At 52.5% G+C, this 24,931-nt stretch overlaps 1 protein-coding gene across 2 annotated transcripts in view; it reads left to right on the top strand.

Moving 5' to 3' along the window:
- The window catches only part of Grik3 (glutamate ionotropic receptor kainate type subunit 3), a 223,454-nt gene that overhangs the window by 163,853 nt on the left and 34,670 nt on the right, over positions 1–24,931 (top strand). For both annotated transcript variants that reach the window (XM_041651618.1, XM_041651619.1), the window contains 5 exons: positions 527–700; positions 1,257–1,400; positions 5,469–5,576; positions 8,499–8,612; positions 16,654–16,857. In XM_041651618.1, the coding sequence (XP_041507552.1) occupies positions 527–700; positions 1,257–1,400; positions 5,469–5,576; positions 8,499–8,612; positions 16,654–16,857 (744 nt within the window). The remainder of the gene's footprint in view (positions 1–526; positions 701–1,256; positions 1,401–5,468; positions 5,577–8,498; positions 8,613–16,653; positions 16,858–24,931) is intronic.

Genomic DNA, 24,931 nt, shown 5'->3' with positions numbered 1-24,931 from the left:
TGCATGGGACCTGACCATGGAGAGTCCTCTAGACGACTATCCTAGGAGGCAGCGTGAAAAGGCCCTGCCTGAGACTTCCCCAAGAGTCAGGGAAGAAGGTAGTGGATTTCTTTGGTCCCCATTTGGACCCCTCCGTGAAAGGGAAAAAAATACTCTGGTCTTTCTGCCTCCTTCAGTGTTACTTGAAGATGCCCAGACCCAGCACCCTTCATCCTCCCAAAGTGGGAGGGTTCTTCTGGGTCCTATAAAGTGACCCCCATTTTGTAGACGAAGAAACAGGGTGACGACTCCCATAGTCAGCATGTAAGGGTCAGTATCAGGAGATCCGAGGGGTGGACTCTGCTCAGTCACTCAGTGGGTACTTCAGCCAACTTTCATTCAGAGGGCTCTACGGGGAGCCACAGCTCAGGCCCAGGGGTGCCCAGGTCCAGAGGGTGAGGGAGGGGGATGGGGCCAGCCCTTAACCTCATCAGGCGCTCTCTCTCTCTCTCTCTCTCTCTCTCTCTCTCTCTCTCTCTCTCGTCAGGATCTCTATGCTCTAGACCTGGAACCTTACCGCTACTCGGGGGTGAACCTGACCGGGTTCCGCATCCTCAACGTGGACAACCCCCATGTCTCAGCCATTGTGGAGAAGTGGTCCATGGAGCGGCTCCAGGCGGCTCCCCGGGCAGAATCTGGCCTGCTGGATGGAGTGATGATGGTAGAGTGGGCAGACGGGTGAATGGACCCAGGGGCTCTTCTCCCTCCCTCCCTCCCTCCCTCCCTTCCTCCCTCCCTCCTTTCTCGTCCTGCTTTCCTTTTTTCCTTCTCTCCTTCCTTCCATCTCCCTATGCAACACGTCTTTTTGTAAGATCTACCATATATCAGTTAGAGCCCCGGGGACAACCATCCCACCCCAAGGGCCACCTCTGATGGAGCCAGTGGATTACATAGAAAAGAGCTAAAGACTATGGGGACTTAGGGTGTGACTGGCAGGAGGTGTGAGACTGAGGAGACAAGAAAGGAGTAAGAAGTGGGTGGAATTAGGTAACAGGTTGGGCAGAGGGTCTAGAGAGAGCCTGAGCTGCAGAAAAGAGTATGGCGCTGGGGTCGTCATAGACTCATAGGACCTCTGAGGTAAAAGGACAGGGCTCCCTCTGGGCCTGCGGACCTGCCCTCTCCCAGGACACTGTGAGCTTGTAGTGGGAGAGGGGTAGGTAGGGCAGGAGCCCAGGTGCAGCAGCCTCAGCCCTCAGGCAGGCCTGTGCCCTCTGCAGACCGATGCGGCCCTGCTCTACGATGCTGTCCACATCGTGTCCGTGTGCTACCAGCGAGCGCCGCAGATGACCGTGAACTCCCTGCAGTGCCACCGGCACAAAGCCTGGCGCTTCGGCGGCCGCTTCATGAACTTCATCAAGGAGGTGAGTCCCATGCCCTCCCCGGCATGCCCCCTGTGGCTGGGGAGGAGCAGAGAGCTGGAGTGCCCAGGTGTGGCACTCAGAGCGAAGTGGTTTTTGTTACACACAGACTCCAGCAGGTCGCTTCACATTTCCGAGCCTCAGTTTCCCCAGTCGCACAGGGGACTGGGAAGCCTGGGAGAGCCAAGGATCCTTTCTCAACAGTGTCCTTGCTGCTGTCACTCTGGATGCAGGGTCTGCCTGTGGCTCCCATTTACAGACAGATACACTCAATCCGGGCCTTGGATGCCAGTGCATTGCAGCTGGCTGAGTGGCTTGGTGGGATGACCACCTCTCCGATCCTCAGTTCACGATTGTTGGGAAGACAGTAACACACAGGGTCTGACCAGCATCTCGTCTCGGTTCCTAGCAAGACAAGGCTAAAAGGATGAGCTCTAGGCAGGGCTATCCTGGGCTAAAGTGAGTGGGTGAGTGGACCATGACCAACACCAAGGGGCTCAGGTGGAGCCCTCTAGGAAGGTTCAGATTCTCTCTCTCTCTGTATGTGCATATGCCTGTGTGTGCGTGCACATGTGCATGCATGCATGTGAGTGTATGTATGTGTTCAGAGACTAGAACAGAAAGAAACAAGCTAATTTCTTGGAGTTCTTTCATCTCCTGACAGCCGTGGGCCAAGGGTTGATCTCAGAGCTGTGCCCTCCCCTGAGACAGCAGGTGTCACAGCCCTGATTTTTCAGTCACCGTCATCTATAGTTACTCTAAGTTCGTTTCAGATAATGGGTTCCAGTCAGAGGGTCTGCAGCCCACACTGCTTTAGGGACCCCACCCTTTCATCCCTTGCCCCTTGGAAAGCACAAGGCTCAGCCATGAATGCCAAAGGGGAGCAGATTCCCCACTGCCCAGCCTAGAAAGAGAAGTCCCATTCCCCGTCCCAGGTTGGGACAGACACTCCTTCTGTTCTCCGGTGGGCCCTGGGGGGCAGCCAAGAGTAGCCAGGAAATGCTCATGGTCTGTAGCTGGCCACTTCCAGAACCCAGGTACCCTGCAGAGCCCAGTCTTCCCTTTGTCCACTTCCAAGTTGCCCATCTCCCTGTCTGACTGCGTGACAGTAAATCATTTTAAAGACTTGGCATTTCCGAGAGGAGCTGGAAAATACCAGGCCGGAGTTCAGAGCGTGTGAAGCATCTTTCATTTAGCGAGGCCTGAGCGGCTGCTAGAGGGGGCGGGTGGGCAGGGAAATGTCACGGGGAGGAGCTGCCCGTGGCTCCCTGCCCTGCCCCTGCCCACCCGCCCACAGACAGGCCGCACCTGCTGGCATTTAATTCCTCTGCCACTGACAGGGAGGAAGGCCTCTTCTGTCTGAGCAAAGCTGCTGAAGACACCTGCTGAGATTTCCCTGGGGGCCAGCAGATAGCCAGAGGGTGTGGGCTGCCACAGAGAGCTGGAAGCCAGAGGGATGGGAGAGCCAGCCTGAGGGAAGCCCAGCCTCCCTGTGAAGTCATAAACAGAGCAGTTCACCTTCTCTGATGTGGTTTTTAATATCTGTCCCCTTGGCTCCCAGCTTCCCAGGCTTTCACGTGTGTGTGTGTGTGTGTGTGTGTGTGTGTGTGTAAACACACACATGTGTTCCTGTACGTTTGTGTGTGTGTGAGGATACATGCATGTGTACCTGCGACTGCGCATTCGTGTGTGTGTGTGTGTGTGTGTGTGTGTGTGTGTGTGTGTGTACATTCATATGGAGACCAGAGGTAGATGTCAGGTATCTTCCACTATAACTCTCTACCTTGGTTGGTTTTTTGAGCCTGGCTCTCACTGAACCTGGCATTCACTGTTTAGGTGGGCTAGCTGACCAGTGAGCCCTGAGATCCACTCACCTCCACCCCACCCACACCCAGGGCTGGGTTCCTGATGCCTGCAAGCACACCTGGCATTTTTATGTGGGCATTAAGGATCTGACTCAATACCTCATGCTTCCGTATCAGGCATTTTACTAACTGAACTATCTCCTTGGTGCCTTGGTTCATCTTTGAATCTAGTATTCTCCTCTGGGAAACAGAGACAATGATGAGCCCACTTTGCAGGGTCACAGTGGAAGTTCAGTGGGCTCCCTAAGGGTAGGATTGTAACTCTCTGCTCTAAGTTCCCTCATTGAACCTGGCTGTGGCCAAAGTTCTTCTCTTCCTCCTTTGAGGACCAGCTACATTTCCAGGAGACCCTGAGGCTCCAGAACCCACAAAGGAAGTGTGATAACCCGTAACACTTGTCATGATCATACATGATCATACACACAGGCCTGGTACTGGGCACTTCACCCACCTCTTTAAGGACCTGCACATCAGTGGGTTGTTAGATAGATTGAGCCTCTTTTGTTCTGTGACCTTCTGGGGCTCCAGGATGTTGCCTCCGAGTTAGGACACCTTTTGTCCATCTGCTCTTTTTGGGGTGGGCAGAGAAGGGCTTGAGACAGAACCTCAGTAAGTAGCCCAGTTCACAAACCTCCTACCTCTAACCCAACTATCATCTACTATTATTTGTATAAGTCTATAGGGACTCCGAGCTGCCCAAGAACAGGGAGACCCTCTAAGTCTTTAGGTGGGATCCAAAGCTAAGATTCTGGGCCTGGAAACTTGAGAAGTGGTCATTTGGTGGGTGCCGATGTCCACTCCAGGGAGAGGCTAGGAGCCCAACTCAGAATAGAGGGTGAACAGGAACCTGTTATGCCCAAACCAGCACTCGGCCAGATTACCAGAATTCAGACCCCCTGCTGTGCACACCTCTCCTGGATACCTAATTCCTCCCCTCCACTCACTCCTCTGACGGAGTATCCCCCACAGGCTGTTTCCCTCCTATTTCCCAGGACCCCAGGACGGAGGGTGGGTCCTCTTCTCCCAGATGCAGAAATCTAACTGTAAAATATCCACCAACATCAGCCCCAAGGAGAACCCCAAGGGGTCCAAACCAAGTGGTGAGGCCCTGGGACCAGGGGTCTAACTTGGCTCTGCCTATTATGTAGTCCAAGCTTTGGGGCTCCCAATACCATCTCCCTCCAGGCCTGTTTGCCCATCTGTAACATGGGAATCATGATCCTCACTGGGCCAACTCTCAAGGCTGCCTGGGAAGTTGAGTGACACCAACTATGGGGTCGTGTCTTATGGCGTCATCTCTCTGGCTAGGGCCGTGACTCCACTCGTGAAGGGCTGGCTACTCAAGTATGAGAATCAAAGCTAAAGTCCCCAGCACCACCTATAAATCTGGAACAGTGGAGATCTGTAATTCCACTGCTGGGAAGGCAGACAGATGGGTCCATAGGACTCCCCATAGACAGGTGGGAATAGCTGTGGGTTCAAACACAGGCTGTGGTCAGACTGGCCCATCCTGGCCTAGAAGATAGTCTGCAATAAGTTACACCTGCCTCTCTTTGCGTTCATGACAACAGAATGGCAGAAGTTTCCATTTATCCAGGCCTGCATTAGGCCACGCTCTCCTCTCTGCTTTCCCTGGCTTATTTCACACTCATATTTTGAAAAGATGGATACCACAACTAATTCCATTCTATAGCCAAGGAAACTAAGGCAGAGAGTGCTCTAGGTCACAGGTAGTGGAGTTGAACCCAGCAGTTGGACCCCAGAGTTCTCAGCTGTGGGGTGAATCTGTGGCAGCAGGTTGAGGGACTTGGTAAACAGAGCCAGCTGGGCCTGTGGGCATTCCTATCTCTTGGTGGGTCTTACGTGCTCCAGCTCCGCTCACCTGCCTCCCTGGCCCTCTCCGGGGATCTGACACGGGCTCCCCCTTCCCAGGGCTTCGAGGCGGGGGCTCGTTTGAGCGCATCCGAGATCGATGTTGTACACGAGAAGGTGCAGATGTAGAGCTGGCTAAAGAGCGTAATAGAATTTATGGAAATCGCTGGCTCGCACCACAGCCCGAGCAATGATGGAGGTGATTATTAATTAATCATGGTCTTGGGGGAACAGTATCAGTGCAAGGAGTAATTAAAATGAAGCATTGTACAGTTGTACCGAATGATGATTTATGAGCCCGAGGAATTGCTGCTCTGCCCTCTCCCCTCCGCAGGCTCAATGGGAAGGATTAACTGGACGGATTGTTTTCAACAAAACCAGTGGCTTGCGGACTGATTTTGATCTGGACATCATCAGCCTGAAGGAGGATGGCCTGGAGAAGGTGCGTAGGCTCTGGAGGAGGCTCAGCAGAGGACCAGGGATGTTGGGAGTGCCTTCCACAAGCTCCTAGCAGAACAGCGGATCCACTGCAGGCATCCCCTTGGGATTCAACCGGCCCAGCATGGCCTCTGCAGGGCTGGGGGCTAGAGAAGACCCGAAGGTCCTGTTACACTTGAGTGTACTGAGTTCAGTGCCCTAGCTAGAACAGACACCTGTGCCATGATTCTATGAGTTGGGCCTGTCAGGGAAACACAATCAAAGACTTACAGCACAAGCTGACTGTCTCTAAGATCCTACAGGGTTGGGTCAACAATAAGGACAAATATGTTCTTAAGTTAAACCTTCTAGCCTCCACAGATAGCCTGGCTTGGGGAAGTAAGCTCACAGTTCTGGAGGCAGCTAGGCAAATATGGTGAGATTGCTTGTCTGGGAAACTAAGAAAATCTTTACCTCAAAGAGATGTTAGGATCTTTGGGATCTGCTCCCCTCCACTGATTCCAGCTTCTCAGACCACTGATTCCAGTGTTTGGTACAAGAAAGCAATCCTGTCTGGACTTGGGGCCTTTCATCTGGTCAACATAGACATGTTCTACTGAAGCCATCCCAGATCTGCCCTGCCGATGGCTCCCCAATTCCATGTCAGTACACTGCAGCCCTTCATTGAGGCCTTTTAGACACTGAGAGCTTCCTTAGCTGGCCTCCCCGCCCAGAACAGTCTCTTCTGCTCCCTGAAATGCCCTACAGTTAACTCATGTTCCCGACCTCCAAAACTTCTGAGTGTGACCCCCCCCCTTCTCGGGTGCCCTGGCTGTAAGAGTGCCCCCAGGCATGGACCTGGTTCAACATGGCCTCAAGTAGAACATACACACAGCCACGGCTCCCTGATTCTTTCCTGAATCCTCCCACTCAATGTCCAGGGAGGGGTAGCCAGGAATCCTAACTGTCCATCCACAGCTACTTCATGCCGTGTGTGGCATTAATTCCCAAGGTCGGGGTCTGAGGCCTCTGTTCCTGAGATCCTGAGATCACCCAAGAGCCACTGTTCCAGCCCCAGGTATACTCCACAAGTTCCCATCAGTCTTTGTTTAAGGTCCCCAGTGCTAGAGAACAGTCTCCCTCGTGGGCAGCGACAGAGCTGACATGGCGCTCACAGGTGGCTTGTCCTAACTTGGCTTCCTCAGCCACTCAGCTCTAGGGACAGCATCAAGTTTTCTAGGGGTAGTAGATAGATGGCACACGTGCCATCACTTTCCGCTCCTGTGCCCGTGGCAGGCATCAGTAATTGATCACCGGAGCACTCTTTCATCTGAGCCCACCCTAACAGCATCTATCTCCCAACAGCCCTCCAGGCAGCTGCTACAAATTGACCGTAGCTAATACTCAAGGAAAACTCTATTATCCCTGGATGGAGGTTAGCCTGCAGGGTGCCCACCAGAGGCTCCCGGTCATAGCCACCTGGGCCTGTGAGCAGACAGCCTCTTTACTCCCATCCTTTCATTCCCGTTACGCCTGGCATCTATTGGGGCTTCAAAGAGCTTGCCGGCCTGAAGCTCCCTGCTGCTCACCTGCCTCTGGACAGATGTTTGTCGAGTGCCTCCTGCCCCTAGCCCTCTTGCTCAGCACCCAACCCTCTGCTCAACATCTCCGCGCTGAACCTGGCCCACTTTAGAGAAGAGCCTCTCCAGTCCCATCTGCCTGTCAAGTCTCCTTGTGGCCCCAGTGGTCCACACAGGCAGAGAGTACGCTGAACCCCTGCTGCAGCCACAGCCTCTCATTGCCCCGTTCTGTTTGCTAAGCTGGGTCAGAGCTGTGGCTTTGGGAGGATTAAGGCAGAATTACCCAAGCATAATTACGTATCTTTCCACTATCTGTTGTGCACAGCTCTCTGAGTGGGATGTTTGCTCTTGGCCTCTCTGTTTAATTGATTAGGCTTTCTGAGTACCCCCAACTGGGCCAAGGACAGAGTGGGACGTGCAGATGCCTTTCCTGAGAGAGGAGCCAAGATGAGGCCCAGCTGGGCAGTTTGCTCAGAATGCACCTGCAAGAGGCCCGGGGCTTTAGAATGACTTATAAAAAATGTATTGCGTTTATTTATTCATTGTGTGTGCATGTATGAAATCACGCCACTGTGCACCTGTGAGGACCAGAAGCGCTCTCTTCTTCTACCATGGGTCCTAGGGATCGAACTCAGGTCATCAGGCTTAGCAGCAAGTGCCTTTACCTGCCGAGCCTTCTCTTCACTCTGGGAGGACATTTAAACCCTGCTTCTCCTTCCTTGACTTTAGCTTCTGACTTGATATTGTGAGGATGCTCTGAGGTGTTTCCCATGGTGGCCGGGTGTATTTTAGAGGAGAGACCACAAAGACAAGTGCCTCCAACCTTAGTGTAGTTCATAGGACTTACATCGTCACCCCAAACAGCTTCCAAGGCTGGCCTGCTGCCTGTTCACCCACAGTTCTTCTTTTCCCTTGGTCCACACATGTGGAGCACTTCCCCCTCATCCCAATGGGAGCGTCACCTTCATTCCAGGGTGAGCTGGGCTTTGCAGGTTTCTCCCCTGGAACAGACCCACTGAGTAAGCAGCTGTGTGCCCAGTGTCTTGTCAGGAGGTGGCTCAGCCTACCCCAGGACCCCTGGCCCTTTTATCCCTGTTGGGTATTTTCTGCAGCATCCTCCCAGCTCCCTGCAGCTCCTCTGCATTTCTCCCTCAGCTGAGACTTTGTCAGCAAGAGGAGGAGGAAAAAATTCACACCTTGAAGTCTCCTCAGACGAGGGAGGGCAACAGGGTTGTCGTCAGAATCGTTCACTCAGAACACACAGTTGCGATGATGGCAGTGTTGGCTGCAGTGACTGGAAGCAGATGGCTTTGTTGACGTGGAGAAAAAGACTCAGCACCTGCCTTTTGGTCTGTCTGTCCGTCCAGGTTGGGGTGTGGAGTCCAGCTGACGGTCTCAACATCACTGAGGTTGCCAAAGGCCGAGGTCCTAATGTCACCGACTCTCTGACCAACAGGTCGCTCATTGTCACCACTGTGCTGGTAAGAACCTCAGGCCCTGCTGACCTAAGAGACCCCTCAATCCCCCACCTGTCACATCTTGGGTACCCCTTAGGAGGCTCCCAGGAGACAGTGGCAAAGTGGGTCAAAAGAAAGTAGAAACTTCTAGGAAGGTTCAGAAAGCTTGAGAGGGAGGTTGGAACCCAGGAGCTCTCCCCATCCCCCAAGAGAAACCTGTGCTTGCTGTCTCACCCACCGGCACAGCAGAGTCCCCACTTTGTTAGTAGGACCACGAAAGAGCGACTGCTCAACACGACTCTCCCACTCCAAGTCCCAGGGCCAAGGCCCTTCCTTTAAGTCCCTCCAGCTGCGGCAGGTGCTAGGACAGGAGCCTGTACACACCCACACTGCACAAGGTTTATAGATCCCAAGAGCTGGAGGCTGTGACTTCTCCCCTTGAAGAGAACCACATCCCATCCCCTGTTTGTGATGAGTCGGGGGGTCTCATCTTTTAGATGTGGATAGCTCCTACCTGCCTCTCTAGCTCAGGCAGTTTAGCGATGTGTCTTCTCCATGCCTTCCGTTCTTCTCCTGCCCTTGCTCTCCGGATCCACTTCAACCAGAAAGTGGCTCATGGATTCTCCCAGGCTCCCTGCACTTTGCAGCTGGCAGCTATCGCCCTCCCCTTACTGACTGGTGCTGTGCCCATTCTTCATGTGCGACTGCCCCCGGGGAGGCTGCAAAGACAAACAGAGGCTCAGAGCAGACCCTCACCATGTCACAGAGTCACTGCTCTTAGGGACAATTCCCCACTTAGTCCAGGGCCACCCTAGGAGCAGGGATCCTAACCACAACCAAGCAGAAGCTGACGCCTTTGAGAACAATTCCGGCCCAAGTCAACCTTGTAGAATCTAGTAACCGAATCTGTAAGACCCGTACCTGGATACCTGGGCTTGTTCCTCTACACAAAAGCAAAGTGGGCCCGTTAGGATTAGGGGAGCCTTCCATGGGTGAGGCCTGGACCCACAAACTGCTAGCTTTCCGTGGTGCTTGGCTGGAGGTGGCTTCCCTGACATCCCCCACTGAGGCGATTCAGCCAGGTCAAACAAGACCAGCCTCCCCTCTAGTGTCATGGTGCCTACCAAGCATGTATTCGGTAGCTGGGTGGTTGGTGGGCACCATGAAAGAGTTAGGGAAGCAATTACAAAATATCCCCCATTCCTCCAGGAATCTCAAGGACACGGGAGCACTGTATATGTTGAGGGGAATGTTAGCCAATGGGTCTCAGCTCCAGCCCCCAGGGTCATAGTCCTAAGAGATCCCCTTAAAGCCCATAGAGATTGAATGGGTCTTGTGGACAGGTTGCTGATAGAGCCACAGGAATAGAGCCAGGAAGGTGGCAACCCACCTTTGGCTGGGGTGGGGGGTGGGAGACGGGTGCTAGTGAGAACCCCGGGTGTCTTCCAAATAATCACATTCCCTTCTAGTCTTTAGGGATCCACTTTTTGTTAAGGAGAGAAGTACTAAAGCCGTAGGTCAAAGCTGTAAGCAACAAGAATAGAAACCAAACGAATGTAAAAGATAAATGATAAAAATAAACAAAAAGCACCCAGGTTCCGGGAGACTGATGAGCAATTAAAGGAATATGGATGCGGATAAAAATAGGAAGATAAAGGGCAGCAAAGGGAGAGCTAAATAGAAAGGTTGAGGGGGGATAATGAAGGTAAGGGGAGAGATAAAAAGGGAAGAGATTAAGAAAGGCGAAAAATTAAATAATTCACAATGCTGGCTAGACAAGGTAAAAAATGCTCAAGCAAAAAAAAAAAGAAAGAAAGAAAAAGTCCAAAAGCAAAGGGATGAGAGTGTGGCAGCGCTAAAATATAAAAGGGTAAAAATAAAATAATAAAAAGGTGGTAAAAGATTAAAAGCAGAATTGCATGAAATGTGAGATATAAATAAAACACTTTTTGCAAGGCGAGATTAAAACGAGGTGAGAGAAATATGATTTAAGAGAGGCAGAGGAGAGATGATTACAGGAGCCGAGGGGATGCAGCCACGAAACAAGACTCCAAACGGGGATCGCGCGCGGAGGACTCCCAAACAGGTTGCAAAACACGCCTCCTTGAAAGGCCACTGGGTCACATCTCACTGAAATGGCAGCTGCCCTGTTTCAAGGGTGTGGAACTGGCTGGGACTTGGTGGTACACGCACTCAGGAGGCAGAGGCAGGTGCATCTGGTTCAAGGCCGTCTTGGTCTACATATGAGTTCCAGGACAGCCGCCCACTGCCCACCCCCCACCCATACCCCAACCCCCAAAAGAGCATATTCTACAGAGGCACAGGTCTTTTTTTTTTTTTTTTTTTTTGGTTTTTCGAGACAGGGTTTCTCTGTGGTTTTGGAGCCTGTCCTGGAACTAGCTCTTGTAGACCAGCAGGCAAACAAACCATTGACCTGTCAATCTTCACCACAGTGGCGCTGGACCCCAACCTGCTGGGCTCACTATATCACCAAAGGTCCCACCCCCAGAACTGGCTGGCTCCCAGGAACCCCAGGAGGATGTGGGGCAAGATAAGTCCCTCTTAAGTCTTGGCTTATAGCCCGGACACAGCTCCATCTGTCTCTGTCCTGCTGCCCCTCAGCCTCACATCAGCTGGGTAGAAATGGCCCAACTGCTCTTTGGCACCCGTAGGAACGGGATGAGCAGTAGCTAAGAGCACAGACTTTGAAGTTGCATCCTGGCCTCTGTTGATGTAATGTGTGGGCCTGAGACATGACTTTCCTGCTTGATACCTGTGGCCTGTCTGATAAGGAATACGTGGGAGCGATCACCACCTACTTCCTGGAGTTGAGAGGGTGGATGTCGATAAACTCATGGTGGGGTGAGAGCAGTTATTGTAATGAATGGCTGTTGATCCGGGACCCAGTGAGCTCAGGTTGGTCACACACCAACCATATATGGCCGCCGTCAGAGCCCTGAACTTCAACAAAGACGGAGCACAGCCGGAGTGGCGATTCCTGGCATTGGGGCACAAGTGTTACAAACTTCCAGTCCTCCCTGGAACATTTTTCAAGCCCAGTGAGCTCTCCTGGGCCTCCCTCCCATCCCCCACTGTCCCATACTCTGCTATATACTTTTAAGATTATATAATCTTGTCACCTCCACCCAGGACCTTCCCAGAGCTCTGGCCTCTCAGAGAGACATAACATTCCAGGTTGGCTCCTATGTACTCCCCTCCCTTGAGCACAGTCTGAGCTCCTGACCCTAGGATCAGGCTAATCACCTATCCCTGGGACAGCTACACACGTCATAGGGAGTGACTCAGCCCGGAGCTGGCTGAGCTGTCCTGACTGAAAACTCAGCACCTTGTTTGGTTTGCCTGTGCACAGGGCCTGCACCTCCTGCCGAGAGCACAGGCTTGCCTTGGCGTTGTCAAGGCAACCACATTTGAGTGATAGGCAGGTACAGGATCGGAACATCAAACTGTTCTGCCCCAGGGAACCAGGGCCTGGAGGTGAGAACCCTGATGAGAAGGGCGGCTACCTTCCTGGGATGTGGTAGACCACAGCAGCCTGTGTGAGCTCACCAACCCCACCTTCCACTCTCACTATGCTAAACCTCTGGGGTTAGGTAATCTAGGTGCCTTCACTGAACAGACCAATGGACAGGAACCTGACTGCGCCCTCTAGCCGCTCAGAGCACTGGGCAGATCCCCATTCTAAAGCTGGAAGCCTACCCCACCACCCTCCGTGCAGGCCCAACCTCTCTTCTGGCTCTGCTGTTCACAGTCTCATGAAAAATTCATGTACCCAAACCTCCGCTCACACCAAGAAAGCTCACGCCATGTGCTCCTGGGGCCCTGCTTTTGAAGGTTCGAGGTTCTTTCCGCTGTGGATGTGACTGGTAATCGGGGTGCGTGTGGGCGGATGTGAATTCTTGGGATATGTCACAAATGGCCTCTGGATACACACCGCTACAGCGTGCACACTGTGACCCCCATCGATGCAGCTGCCAAGCAAGCTGACCCCCAGCACCTAGTAGCAGGAGAAGGGGAAAGCCAAGGCCAGAATGTGGGTCAGGGGCCATTCTGGATCCACCCACTAGAGACATGTGACTCTGAATGCCCTGTCTTGTTCAGTGCTGCAACAGCCAAGGCCTCAGGTCTAGATTCTTGGTCTATGTGTGTCTAAGCAGGGTCAGACGGGCAGCATACAGAAATATGTGGGCCGTTTTACCAGTGTGCATACATGTGCAGATGTGCATGGACGTGAGGAGACATAGCCTAAGTCAGGGCACTCCGGGGCCCAGCTATGGGGTGGCTAATCTCTGAACCCTTCTCTTCTGGGGATTGCCCGCTCCCCACCTCCTCTTTCAACCTTCTGGCCCTGTGTCTGGCAGAAGCTTAGCTCTAGGTCTGGTTTTTCTATTGCTAAGTGATTGGTAGTGAGCCCAGATGGAGAGCCTTGTGACAGAAAGTGGGGAAAGGTTATTTTTCTGGACCCCTGTTTTCAGTAACTTGTTGAGGAGAAATATTACTCCTGGTCCCACGGCTCTTCTCCCGGAGCAATAGGAGAGCGTGAAGTTATGAAATTGAGGGCACCTTCACTGAGCAATCGATTAGCAGCTGAGGGAGCCGGTGAACTGGCTGTCTGGACATTTCCAGTAATAAATTGTGAAATAGTCCATGAATAAGTAGTCTCGGAGTTGAGAATTACCCCCTAGGAAATGTTGCTGGGCTGGAGACGCATTACTAAGGCGAGCACCATTTTAATGCCCTGGGCTTCAGCTGTTAAATATGTATGCCATCCGCAAAGCACTTCCCGAAATTAATGGCATTTTGCAGCTGCTCCGAAGGCAGTGTATTTAGATGGAGATGTATAGATTCTGGGGCTGTGGTGGCTTCACAAATGAAGTGCTAATTTTAGAGGCGAAGGCCAAGAAGAGGCGTGGAGGGGGCGGGTCAGGAAGGGAGCAGTCTTAGGGGCTTTTCCCAAAAGATTCCCTTCACTTCCCCTGGTTGCCGTGATCGTTACCATTGTTACCGTTTGGTGACATTGGGTGTGGTCTCTACGCGGGAAAGGTCACTGAAGTAATGGGCCAGTTTGCACACAGGAAGAAGGAGTGTGTCTAAATAGTAATAATAAGAACAATATAGTAATATTGGCAGCTGACACTTGCCAGGCACTGAGGGCTTCTCCCTGGTGGGTTCATCTTTCCCCTACTCCTGTTAGGATAGGTCTGTCGAAATCTCCATTCTACAGCAGGGAGTGGGCATCTCTCCCTGTCCGGGCAATTTCCCTGAGAAGAATGATGCCTTCCCTCTAATTCTTTCCCTAAACTAAATAAGGTCAGGGCCACCGGTTCAGTGGTGCAGCTTGGCTACAGTACAAGAGCATCCTTCAAAGGGGTCAGTGGATTGACAGCCCACCTAAGCCCCGTGCCCAGGGTGCCGGGGCAGTATTACCTGGGGAAAGTTCGATGTTCCCTTAACCTCCATTCAGCCTGACCCAGACCCCCATGGGCTTCCCTTCCCATGCTGAGCTGCTTGCCTGGCTCCTACCTGCAGGTAGCATCAGAGGCCCTGAGGTCTAGGGAAGGATTAACCCAAAGGTCCATGTTCCTGGATGATTCGACGGGAAAACATTGTCCTCAGAATTCCCAGACGGTCAGGAACCCGTGAGAGATGCAGACACTCTCTGCCTCCTTCTCAGAAGTCCCTGAAAGCTTGGGTAGACCCATGTCATGAGGTGGGGTTGCACAATGGGAGAGACTAGGGCAGAACAACAGCCCACCTGCCACAGCAGGAGCCTGGATCAGGCACTGATGGACCCAACAATGGTCACCAGAGGCTTCCTCTTCCCACCCTTTCCCAGGGGGTCAGGGGGTCAAGAAAAGTGCCCCGCCAGTGGGAGAAACAATGAGACACCCCTGTAAGTAAGTCCTTGTGTTATTGGGAGCATGTGTTCTATCAGTGAGTGGCTCTCAGGGAGGCATAGAGGCATTTAGATGGTGGGTGTGGGGGAAGGTGGCTAGCAGGCCAGGGAAAAGGATGGGGTCAGGACTGAGGTCCAAGAGACCCAAGCAGGTGAAGGTTATAGCAGCTCTCAGCCTGAGTTCAGGACCTGCAGGAGCAGGTGAAGTCAGAAGGGTCTGAGCCTAGGGGACAGACAGGAAAGGAGCTGGGTGAAGGAGGGTGCTGATTGTCTGTGTCTATCAGAAATTGAACTCCTCTGGACTGTTTATTGTCAACTGCTGTGTGGCTTTGGGTTATGTAGTTACCCTCTCTGAGTCTTTTTCTTCATGTATCAAATGGGAATTTGACCATCTATTTTGCATGCTAGTAAGACTTAAACAAAATAGATAGGCGTGCATCCAAAGTGGTGCCTGGTACACAGTAGTAATTCAACAAATGTGGAGTTTGCAGATGGGGCGGGGATTCGGCTCCACAGGGAGTTGTGGGTGGAGGTGGGTGCTTAAGGCCCACAGAATCATGGACTCGTATGTTTTCCTGGGTTCTGGGGCATCTGGATCTTGCCGCATCCTAGCATCTCTGACTGGATGCTGTCAGTTCAGTCCTCCCCATGGGCTTCCTGCCTCTCCCCATAGTTTTACATTTGTGGTGTAGCCCAGGGCTGTGCTTCTCAAGAGTCAGACAACGCTAAGCCTTACTCTCTGACTTCCACTGGCTTCCCATCCCCTGACACAGGTCAGGCATGCCTGCACCCACAAACTGCCTTCCTGGGGACCAACTGACTCCTGGGAGAGGCACAGCCTCTTGCTGATGACGCTGTTACCACAGTCAGTGTTGGCTCACTGCCTGGTCCTGACTTGGGGCGCTGAGGGGACCTTGGGAACAGAGCAGTGTTGGAAGGGGTGTCTGGTCTGGAACAGGTCAGGAAGGCACCATAGTGGATAAAGGGCTCGCCCACAGCTCCTGCTTCAGTGGGTCCAGTGCATTCCTCAGAGATTCTAAGGTCAGGCTGGTGCTGGCCTGGGATATAGCCCAGCAGAAACCTGGCTATGGAATCAGGTAGCTCCTGCCCCACCACTTCATAGCTCTGGGGTCACTGGCACCTAAGTCGGTCAGCACCAGCCCTGTCCTCTTGTGCTGGGACTGTCCCTACAGGTGCCATCACAAGACACCCAGCTGGCTTTCAGAAAAAGATTTGCCCTCTTCCTGGTTCAAGCAGTGTTTTCGGCAAAAGAAAACTCTGGAGCCTGAGGAGATGGACAGCTGTCGGCGAAGTGCTTTGTGGGGCCAGCGAGAGGCCCTAGGAGCGCAGAAAACGCCAATGTGGTGGCTCATGCTTGAAATCCCAGTGCTAGGGAGGCAGAGACAGGAGGATCTCTGGGGCTCTGCGGCTAGCCAGTCTGGCTTACTCAGTGGGCTCCAGGCCTTTGAGAGACCCTGTCACGAAACCAGGTGTATGATGGTCTGTGGTAGCCATTCCACCCCACTGAAGAAAAGTGAACTTCAGGTGGTTAGTTCAGATTATGTGAATACATGTAATTTTCTTCTCAAAGGGATTTTTCTTTTTTATATAGGGCCTCACTATTGTCATCCCGCCAAGCCTGGAACTCTGTGTTGACTAAGCTGGCTTCAAACTCACAGAGAACCTCCTGTCTCTGCCTCCAGAGTGCTAAGATTAAAGGCACAAATCACCCTATCTGGCCAGGGGGAATATTTAAAACTGTTTTCTACATTTAATGCATGTTAGTTTTATTATTATTAAGATGGAAGCAATAAAAAACATTAATGATACTTGAACAACGACACCCAAGTTTGACCTCTGGCCTCCACATGTAATTGCACACATATGTACCTGTACCCCCCCACACACAAATGTACCTAGTGAATATGTGTGTGCGTGTGCATGTGAGTGTGTATGTGTGAATGTACAAGAGCCTAGGCCAGAGGTGAGACACATGCCTGTAATTTCAGCATCTGGAAGGTGGAGGCAGGAAGATCAGAGGTTCTAGGTCATCCTTAGTGACTTAGAGATGTCAAGGTCAGCCTGAGCTACAGCGCCTATGCCTACCCCAACCACTTAGCCTAGCATCCTGTCTCCCTTCTGTCCACACAGGAGGAGCCCTTTGTCATGTTCCGCAAGTCCGATAGGACCCTTTATGGCAATGACCGGTTTGAGGGCTACTGCATCGACTTGCTGAAGGAGCTGGCGCATATCCTGGGCTTCTCTTACGAGATCCGGCTGGTGGAAGACGGCAAGTACGGGGCGCAGGACGACAAGGGCCAATGGAACGGCATGGTCAAGGAACTCATTGACCACGTAAGCCAGGGCTTGGGCGTGGAGGCTGGGGTAAGGACAGGGTGGGACGTTCTAGTGACGTGCCATTTGAACCTCTGGGCATCCCAGCCGGTGAGGGCCTAAGGACTAGGGAGATGGAGGTGAAGGTTGTATTCTTGCGGACTGATCAAGATCCACAAGAAGTGTGCCCAGCTCTGCTGGACCTGCCTGGCATAGGCTGTCCACCTCCAAACATCACCACTACATGCACAAATCGGCTCCTCTGATGCTGAGTCTTCCTGAGGCATCTTTGGTGAGGTTGCTATGGAGAGAATTCTTGCATCTTCTCGGCCTTTTGGTTCTTGAAAGATGTCTCAGCCCTGGGATTGAGGAGCCTAAACAAACATACTCTCCAGCTAAGGGACATGAAAACAGATCTGTCACTCCTAGTCACTGTGGTTTCATTGGTGAGGCAGATGACTCAAGAAGTGGGCTTAGGTCTGAAATGAAGGGGTGGGTAAGACGTCACTGGGCAACACCAAGAACCTTGCACCCTGCCTGGGACAGGGAAAACCTGGAGAGTAAGGAGCCATGCGTGCAGGGTGAAGGGGGAGAAGCCCATGGGAGGAGCCTGGGTTTGTAAAATAAGGAAAAAGACAAGAATTTGTAGGCCAAGAGAGGAATTGGGGCTTCTGAGCAGCTTCCTTCTGGGTGAAATGTGAAGGTCACCCATCTCCCATCACCACCGGGAGTACTGGGACAGTGATGCAGAGCCACGGGTACCTGTGTGATGCTAACAGCAAACACACCCTCCCTCTTGAAGTCCAGGCTCAGACCAGCAGATCTGAGGGTCAAAAGCCAGCTTTTAGGTTTAGCATATGTATGACCTAGGAAGTTCTTCAGTACACACACAGACACACACACAAACACACACAGAGAGACATACACACACAAACACACACACACACACCAGCTCCGTGTCATCCTTTTCACTACAGGAGTAGTTAGCAACTACTAAAGCCTCTAAGGAAGGTATGGGAACCAGGTACTGTTTGCCAGGCTCACAGGGCACAGATGAAATATCCCCCCACCTTCCGTCTCAGGGTCCTCAGCAGTACAGAAGTAATACTTACCTGAAAGAAACGCTGCGTGTAGTTAAAGGTGGTGAGGACCACATCTGCCCTGGATGCCCTAGGCCTGCTCCCTCCTGTCCTTAGAATAGCCCACTGAGGCAGTTACAGAGACTGAGGCAGAAACGGCAGAAAGATTGGAACCAGGTCTCAGATATCAAGTGGTGGGCTGGATTCAAAGCCGGGGAGTCTTTAAAGGCTATGTGCCTAAGTGGCCCTGGGCTTTGATCTCCCTAGAGAGACCACGCTGGCCCAGAGCCAGGGCGGAAGCACATTCATGGCTGACACAGTCTTCAAGGCCCCATAGTCCCAGTCACTGTCTGGGCTCCTCACTGCTGTGCGTCTCCAGGTGGAGGCAGCTGTACCAGCCTTTGACAGATGTCCTGCCCCACCACCCCGGACGTTGGGGAGGTGCTGTGTGGAGACCTCAGAGTCAAGCGGTGGGGATGAAAGTTGAACCCTAAGAGTCAGGGAGAGTATGACGTGGTGGACCTATGCCCCGGCCTGGCAAACATGGCCTGTATGGATGCCTGGTGAGAGGGGGCAACGTTGAAGAGCCTGTACTAATGCTGCCACTCGATAGCTGGGTGTCCCTGACAGTCTAAATGTGTCTGTCCCCTCACCTGTAAAGGGGGGTGACACACACGGAACTTGCCTCCCAGGGGTGCTGTGAGGACTCCGTTAGCAGGTGTGCTTGGTGTAGTTGGCGGAGCATCAGGCCGTGATGTCATTGTTTTTATTTTTATCCTCCCAGTTGTTCCTTGGAGACTGAGGAGGGAGTTGTTCAGGACTCGTTTTGTGTCCCCAAGCTCCAGTTTCCTGCCTCCACAATGAGAAAGATGATAACTGTCTCCACTTTCCCCTGCCTACTGTGAGGCTACAAAGAGACAACGGATGGGAAGGGGTTTCCGAGCTACAGGCTTCCATGTAAATGGGGAGCTGTGTTGTCACTGTTATTAGTAATAACTGTAATTATTATGGAAATGAGCCAGCAGGACCGGATGCGCCTCCTCCTACCCGCTCCCCCAAGCCTTTTAAGTTGGACTTTGGAGCCTGGCATTTGCAGACGGAATGGGAATGGGGAGGATAGAGCTCCTGTAAGACGGATGGCCAAGACCACATGTAGGAGGGGAGGGACAGTCAGTCCTGCCACCACAAACTTTGAAGAGCTGACTTCCTAGTGGGACATGATGAGAAGGGCCAGCAGCAAGCAGCCCTTCGGTGCCCCTCTGCTGGGGAACCACAGGGAACCTCATCTATAGCCTCTGTGCTGCTGGGCAGTGCTTTGGAGGCCTGGTACCCATCAAGGCCAGCCTGGATGGGACATGTGGGAGACCTTGTTAAACCCAATTCTCTACAATTGATGAGCCTGTTAATCCTAGCTTGGTGCCATTTTTAATAACATCATAACCATTTATTAGTGTCGTCAGATAATTAGTCTTCTCACTAGCTCATAGAGAGCGTGGTAAAGACTCGGCAATATTATTACTTCCTTATTAGGGATCCGAATGGAGGCGTAAAGATGATGGATTCCCACCTCTGGAAATATCTGCCCCCCGAGGTCTATTTGGAGGTACTGAGCAAACCCTCCAACCAAAAGAACTTAAAACGTCCTTCCCTGACACTCAGCTAGCCTCTGGTCCATGTCATGTGGCTGTTCAAGGAGCTAATACTATGGGCGGTGGGCACCTAGGAGAGCAAACCCCTCCTGTAGACACACTCACCTTCCCCAAGTTGTCGTTAACAACATAGCCGCAAATACTCTTCAGTCCCAGTCTCTCCTGACCTCTCTCCATCACCGCTGCCTGCTCGCTCTCACCCCCTCCCGGCTGTCTCTGCTCACCTCCCTGACTTTAGTCCTGCCATGAGTCCTGGCAACTCTAGGGCCCAATGGAAATAGATTCAGATTCAGGCTGAGCATTTCAACTGACGCAACCTGTCTGGCTTCCCTTCCCCTCCCCCACTGCTGCAGATGATAACAGAGCCTCAGTCTTGGTTCATGTTCAGTGAGCGTTCCTATGCAAGAGGCGTCCTACTCAGTACTAGCTGTGCCCAGTGCAGCCCCCTCCTCCCCCCCTCTAATGTGTCTGTGCTCAGATATGGGGGCAGCAGGAAAAGTAGCCCATCAGCCATAGTCATCCTCTAGGCCATATGTAACCGAGAACTGACCAGGACCTCAACCCTCCCTAACCTGACTCTAAACAGACAGCCTTGAAGGCTGACCCACGTTCACCCAGTTCATAGGAAACTGAGGCACACACTAGAGTACCGCCCTGCTTGGCACATTGGTGTTTTTTTACACCAGGAACCCTTGCCTGCCATCTAGAGCTTCTATGTCCTTCTACTGGTACCCAGGAACCTAGTTAGGAAGTGTGAAGAAAAAGTCCCAAGAGGGGAGAGCCTGAAGCCAATGGAGGGCCACAGATGGAGAGAAAGATGAGGTACTAGCCTTAAGAACTGAGTTATTTCATTTTCTTTCCATTCCGGGGGTGGATCCTAGGGCCTTGCCCATGCTAGGCAAATATTCTTTCACTAAGCTACATACCCAGCCAAATTATTTAATGTTAATATTGAGAGCTACAGAGCACCAGTAGAGGAGGTGGAGCCAGAGGGTAACATCAGCCTGGCTCTAGAGGGGAAGTCCTCCACTCTGGAGTCAAACTCGAGCTGGCCTGGGGTGTGGCTAAAGTCTGGATAAGAGGAGAGGGTGCAGTGGGAAAGGAGGAAACTGAGGGCCTATCGAGGAGACATGCAGGCTGCAGGCTGGTGATGGGTAAATGGAGGGGTCGGGGAAGGGTAGCGATAGAGGACCAGACAGAGAATTCTGGCATGGACCTCTGGGGAGATGCTGGTTCTTTCCCCAAGTTTCAGGCCCCCGAGAAGTCACTTGAGGCATGTTTGAACTATTCTCAGCAGGTGGCTAGTCACAGGCTGTGAGGAGGGAGCCAGATCAGGGTGGAGGGGGAGACTGCCCAGGATGCCCAGCCTGGCAAGGAGAATAAGGAGAGATTGGGTAGGGAGGGCACCAGGACCAGGCTCATACCTGAGATGTGTGGCCTAGAGATTTCTCTGGTTTCTAATAAGCTTGCAACAAGACAGAAGACAAAGAATGGGCACAGGTAACCTTGTCACCCTTCCTTCATGGAGGAAGTAGCCATGGCCAAACGTCCCTTCTACCCCCCCCCACCCCCGTCACAGAGTCCAGCCAAGAAAGTGGCACAGCCAGGAAGGACAGTGTCCTCTACTGGACTCCTCTTCTAGACAGAAGTCCCCGATGCACTTAGCTTGGCCATTGCCCAGCACTTGGGTGCAAAGCAGGCATTAGTGAAAGAAAGACTCATAAATGGGCATGGATGGACTTCTCACCCTGCCCAGAGACATAGCTGTGGGTCATGACTCAGCTTCACATCCAAAACATATCTGAGAAAGGTCTGGCATCAAAGCTGTGACCTCCTCACCTAATGGGTCCACTGTTTTCCTACCATAAGCCAGTTGCTCCTCTGGCCTGCATGCACTCACATTGGACCCCAAGCCCTATTCTTTGGTCCAGGAGAAGCTCTGCCCAGTCTACCTCGTTCAGGCTGGGCGGGTGCCCTTGAATTCGAGCCATGCTGGGAGCTCTCCTGGCTCAGGTCAGAAGGCTTCAGGGGCAGGGCCGTTAGGGCAGGGGAAGCAGACGGCTGTTGGCTGCCCGGAGCTAGACCTGAAGAGTGTTGGGAGAGTTCGAGATGACATCAGCGCAAATATGGGAAGGACCAAGTGGGTGGTCAGGTAGGAGATGCAGGAAGAACATAATACCCCACGGAGATTTCCCATTTGACTATCAGCTCTAGAACTCAGCCTGCAAAAGGGATCAGACAGACAGGTACCAAGGAGGAGCGAACACATGAGAACTTCCTAGTCAGAGGGAAACAGGTCCAGTGTCTGGGACAGGCAAGCTCCCCTGCAAGGGGTCATGATCCTGTTATTCACCCAAAAGATCTTAAGTGCCACCGTCACCTTAGGCTCGTAGCTTGCAGAGCCACACAAACGCCTGTCATTGGGGGAGGGTGACACCAAGGAAGATGGAGTTAGACAAGACTGCGTCATTTATTTTTCTCATTGTTATAATGAAACACCTGACCCAGGGGCCCTAACAAGGGAAAGCTTCATTTGGGCTCATAGTTTGAAGGTGTTGTCCCCCATGGCAGGAACGACATGGCATCCGGTGCTTGAGGCAGCCGGCACGCCGCATACACAGCCAAGAAGCAGAGAGACATGGATGCTTTTTCCTTTTTGCTCATTCCAGCTCCTGGGATGTGCTGACCACACTCAGGGCAGCTCTTCCTGCCACAGATAACCCAGTCAAGACACCCACACACACACAAACATGCCCAGAGTTTTGTCCGCTAGGTGATGCCAGATCCTGTCAAGTTGATGGTATTGACCAGCACAGTGGCAAGTGGGTCAGTCTGTGACTCTGCGCCTTGGAAAAGCCCTATAATGTCTTGAGAGATTATTCACCTCCGTGTGGTAAGGAGAGGCAGAGGCAGGCTCACACATTGGCCCTGGCATTTGTGCAGCCTGGTTGAACTTGGTGACGTGAGAACAGTCCAGAACCCTGCAGCAGTGTGCACCAGAGCCCTGGAACTGGGGTGAGATGCTTCTAGACCATACTTGCCTGAGATTGGCCTCAGCCAGAGGTTTGAACTGGTGTGGGAAGGTGTCTGATCCCGACCCTGACCAACAATATGTCGGCTGGGATGCAGTGTCACTGGGTGCAGGTGTGACCAAGCCAGAAAGAAGCAGTGGATCAGACAAGTGAGATGTCATCAGGCCTTTGGCCACTGATGCAAGAGGAATATGGGGGTGCCTGGAGCAAACTAAAACAGAGGACAATGATTTAGCTTTGTCTGATCTGTGGCTTGGAAGAGAAGGAAGAGGTGCCCGGTTTTGCACAGGGTGCACAAGAGGTGCCCAGTTTTACTGAGGTGACCACAGCCAAGGTTGCAAAGTCTCCCACAGTCAGGGCCTGGCTGAGGCTATAGCTGGGTGCTTGGAGGTCCTCAGTGCAGGCAGCTCAGAAGGCCTCGGGGATCTTCACCCTGTGTACGCGAGGGGGTGAGAAAAGAAGGATTCTTTTTTAGGAATGATTGGGCAGGGTGTGTGCCATGACACAGGGAAACCTGTCCAGCCAACCACCCTCTGAGTCTGTGCCCTCCCTGGGGACTTAGGAATCACACAGCTGTCCCAGGCATAGGAGAGGCCACTACCAGGCATCCTCCGCTCAGGTGGCTTATGCATGCACCACAGATGGAGGACTTGACGGTGGACTTTTGGGGATTTTCCAGAACCTAGTCAGATTTATGTGAACTGCTCAGAACGCCAGTTCTGGGGTTACCGGTGGCTGCAGTGCTCACTGTCAACATTGGCAGCTGGCTCAGGGTGTCACAGCAGATAGCATCCACGACTCAGTGCACTCCTGAGAGCATTAGGTTGCATCTCAGGAGGGGCTTTCTGGGTGGCATTTTGAAGCCTTCCACTGTTCGCAGTGGTCAAGAAATTCAGTAAATCTATCTCCTGAGGTCGCATGCTAGATGCTGTGGATACAGGGGTATATCCAGGTAAGGTCCTCCCCCTGACCCCCGCCGCAGCCTCAGGATCTTCCATCTAGCATAGGAATGGATAGACTCTGAATAGATAACTGGATGTATGTCTCCAGCCACAGGAAGCGTTCACCTCTAAGCAGGAGGTTGGGTTGAGTCTCCAGCCAAGCTGATGGTCAGGCAGCTGGTCAGGAGAGCTGCTCTGGCTTCCAGGCAGGGCCTGTGGACTGAGAGAGTGGCGAGTTGCTATGACCCATCCCAGAAAGCCCTAAAACAGTGGTTCTCAACCTTCTTGATGCTGCGACCCTTTAATACAGCTCCTCATGTTATGGTGACCCCCCTCCCAACCATAAAATTATTTTCTTTGCTACTTCATAACTGTAATTTTGCTACTGTTATGAATCATAGTGTAAATATTTGGGGCAATAGAGGTTTGCCAGTGGGGTCGCAGCCCACAGGTTAAGAATCACTTTCCAAGAGGAAGATCTGAGAGACTCATGAAAGGCAGACAGAGATCATTGCTGTCCTCTTGACCAGGAGCAGTTTGATTAACCCAAGGAGGACATGAGGTCATTTCTGGTCCCTGGTACACAGACTATGGCAATGAATATGGCAAAAGAACAGAGGACTTGGGAAGCTATACTCTGCAGAAGTCATGGCTGCAGGGCTGCGAGCATTGGTCTTCCAGCCTCCAGGTGTGACAGGAGTAGCAACTGACAGAGACACACCCTTACTACTTGTGTTGTATCCTGTCCCTTCCCTCCCCAGAACCAGACCTTGCTTCTGGCCCATGTGCCTGAGTCCCAAGACATGTTTGCAAGGCCAGGGAGGGCTCTCCCCAAGTCTGTTCCCAGCCCTGAACCAGCACTTCAAAGTGAGTCATGATGGACACTCACCTAGGGGTGGGACAGGGACATGTGGGAGCCAGGGCCGGAGGGGGACAGACAACACTGGCCAGCATTGCCCCCAGGCAGTGACATGGTGCTCTGAGAAACTGAATATGTCCCCAGACCATCCTAAGGTGAACCTGAGAGCTGGTGGAGATGTGTGTGCTGGAATCCATTGAGTGTTCATGGGAGAGAAACAAAGTGCAGGTTAGCCCATCAGGGCCAGCACACAGGCATCAGTTCTTACTCTGAGAAGATACAGGTCAAATGGTCAGAGTTGGTTTGACTTCAGGAGAAGTATGCATGCTGAGTGGGGAAACTGAGACCAGGATCAACCCATTAGGCGGCGGGGGGGGGGGGGAGCGCCACAGCAAACATGTAAAGGACAGAAGATAACTTGTGGGAGTCAGTTCTCTTCTATCCTGGGGATCAAACTCGGTTTTGGTGGGTGTTCTAATGTTCGTTTTTCCAATACAATGTCCTGGAGTCTCCACATGATGTCAGGCCTTGCACT

The sequence above is a fragment of the Microtus oregoni genome, unplaced genomic scaffold, assembly GCF_018167655.1.
Source record: "Microtus oregoni isolate MIOR12 unplaced genomic scaffold, Mior012 000005F_ref0000423, whole genome shotgun sequence".
Taxonomy (NCBI): Eukaryota; Metazoa; Chordata; class Mammalia; order Rodentia; family Cricetidae; genus Microtus; species Microtus oregoni.
Note: the sequence above shows the minus strand (reverse complement) of the source record. Positions and strands in the feature narration are given on the sequence as shown.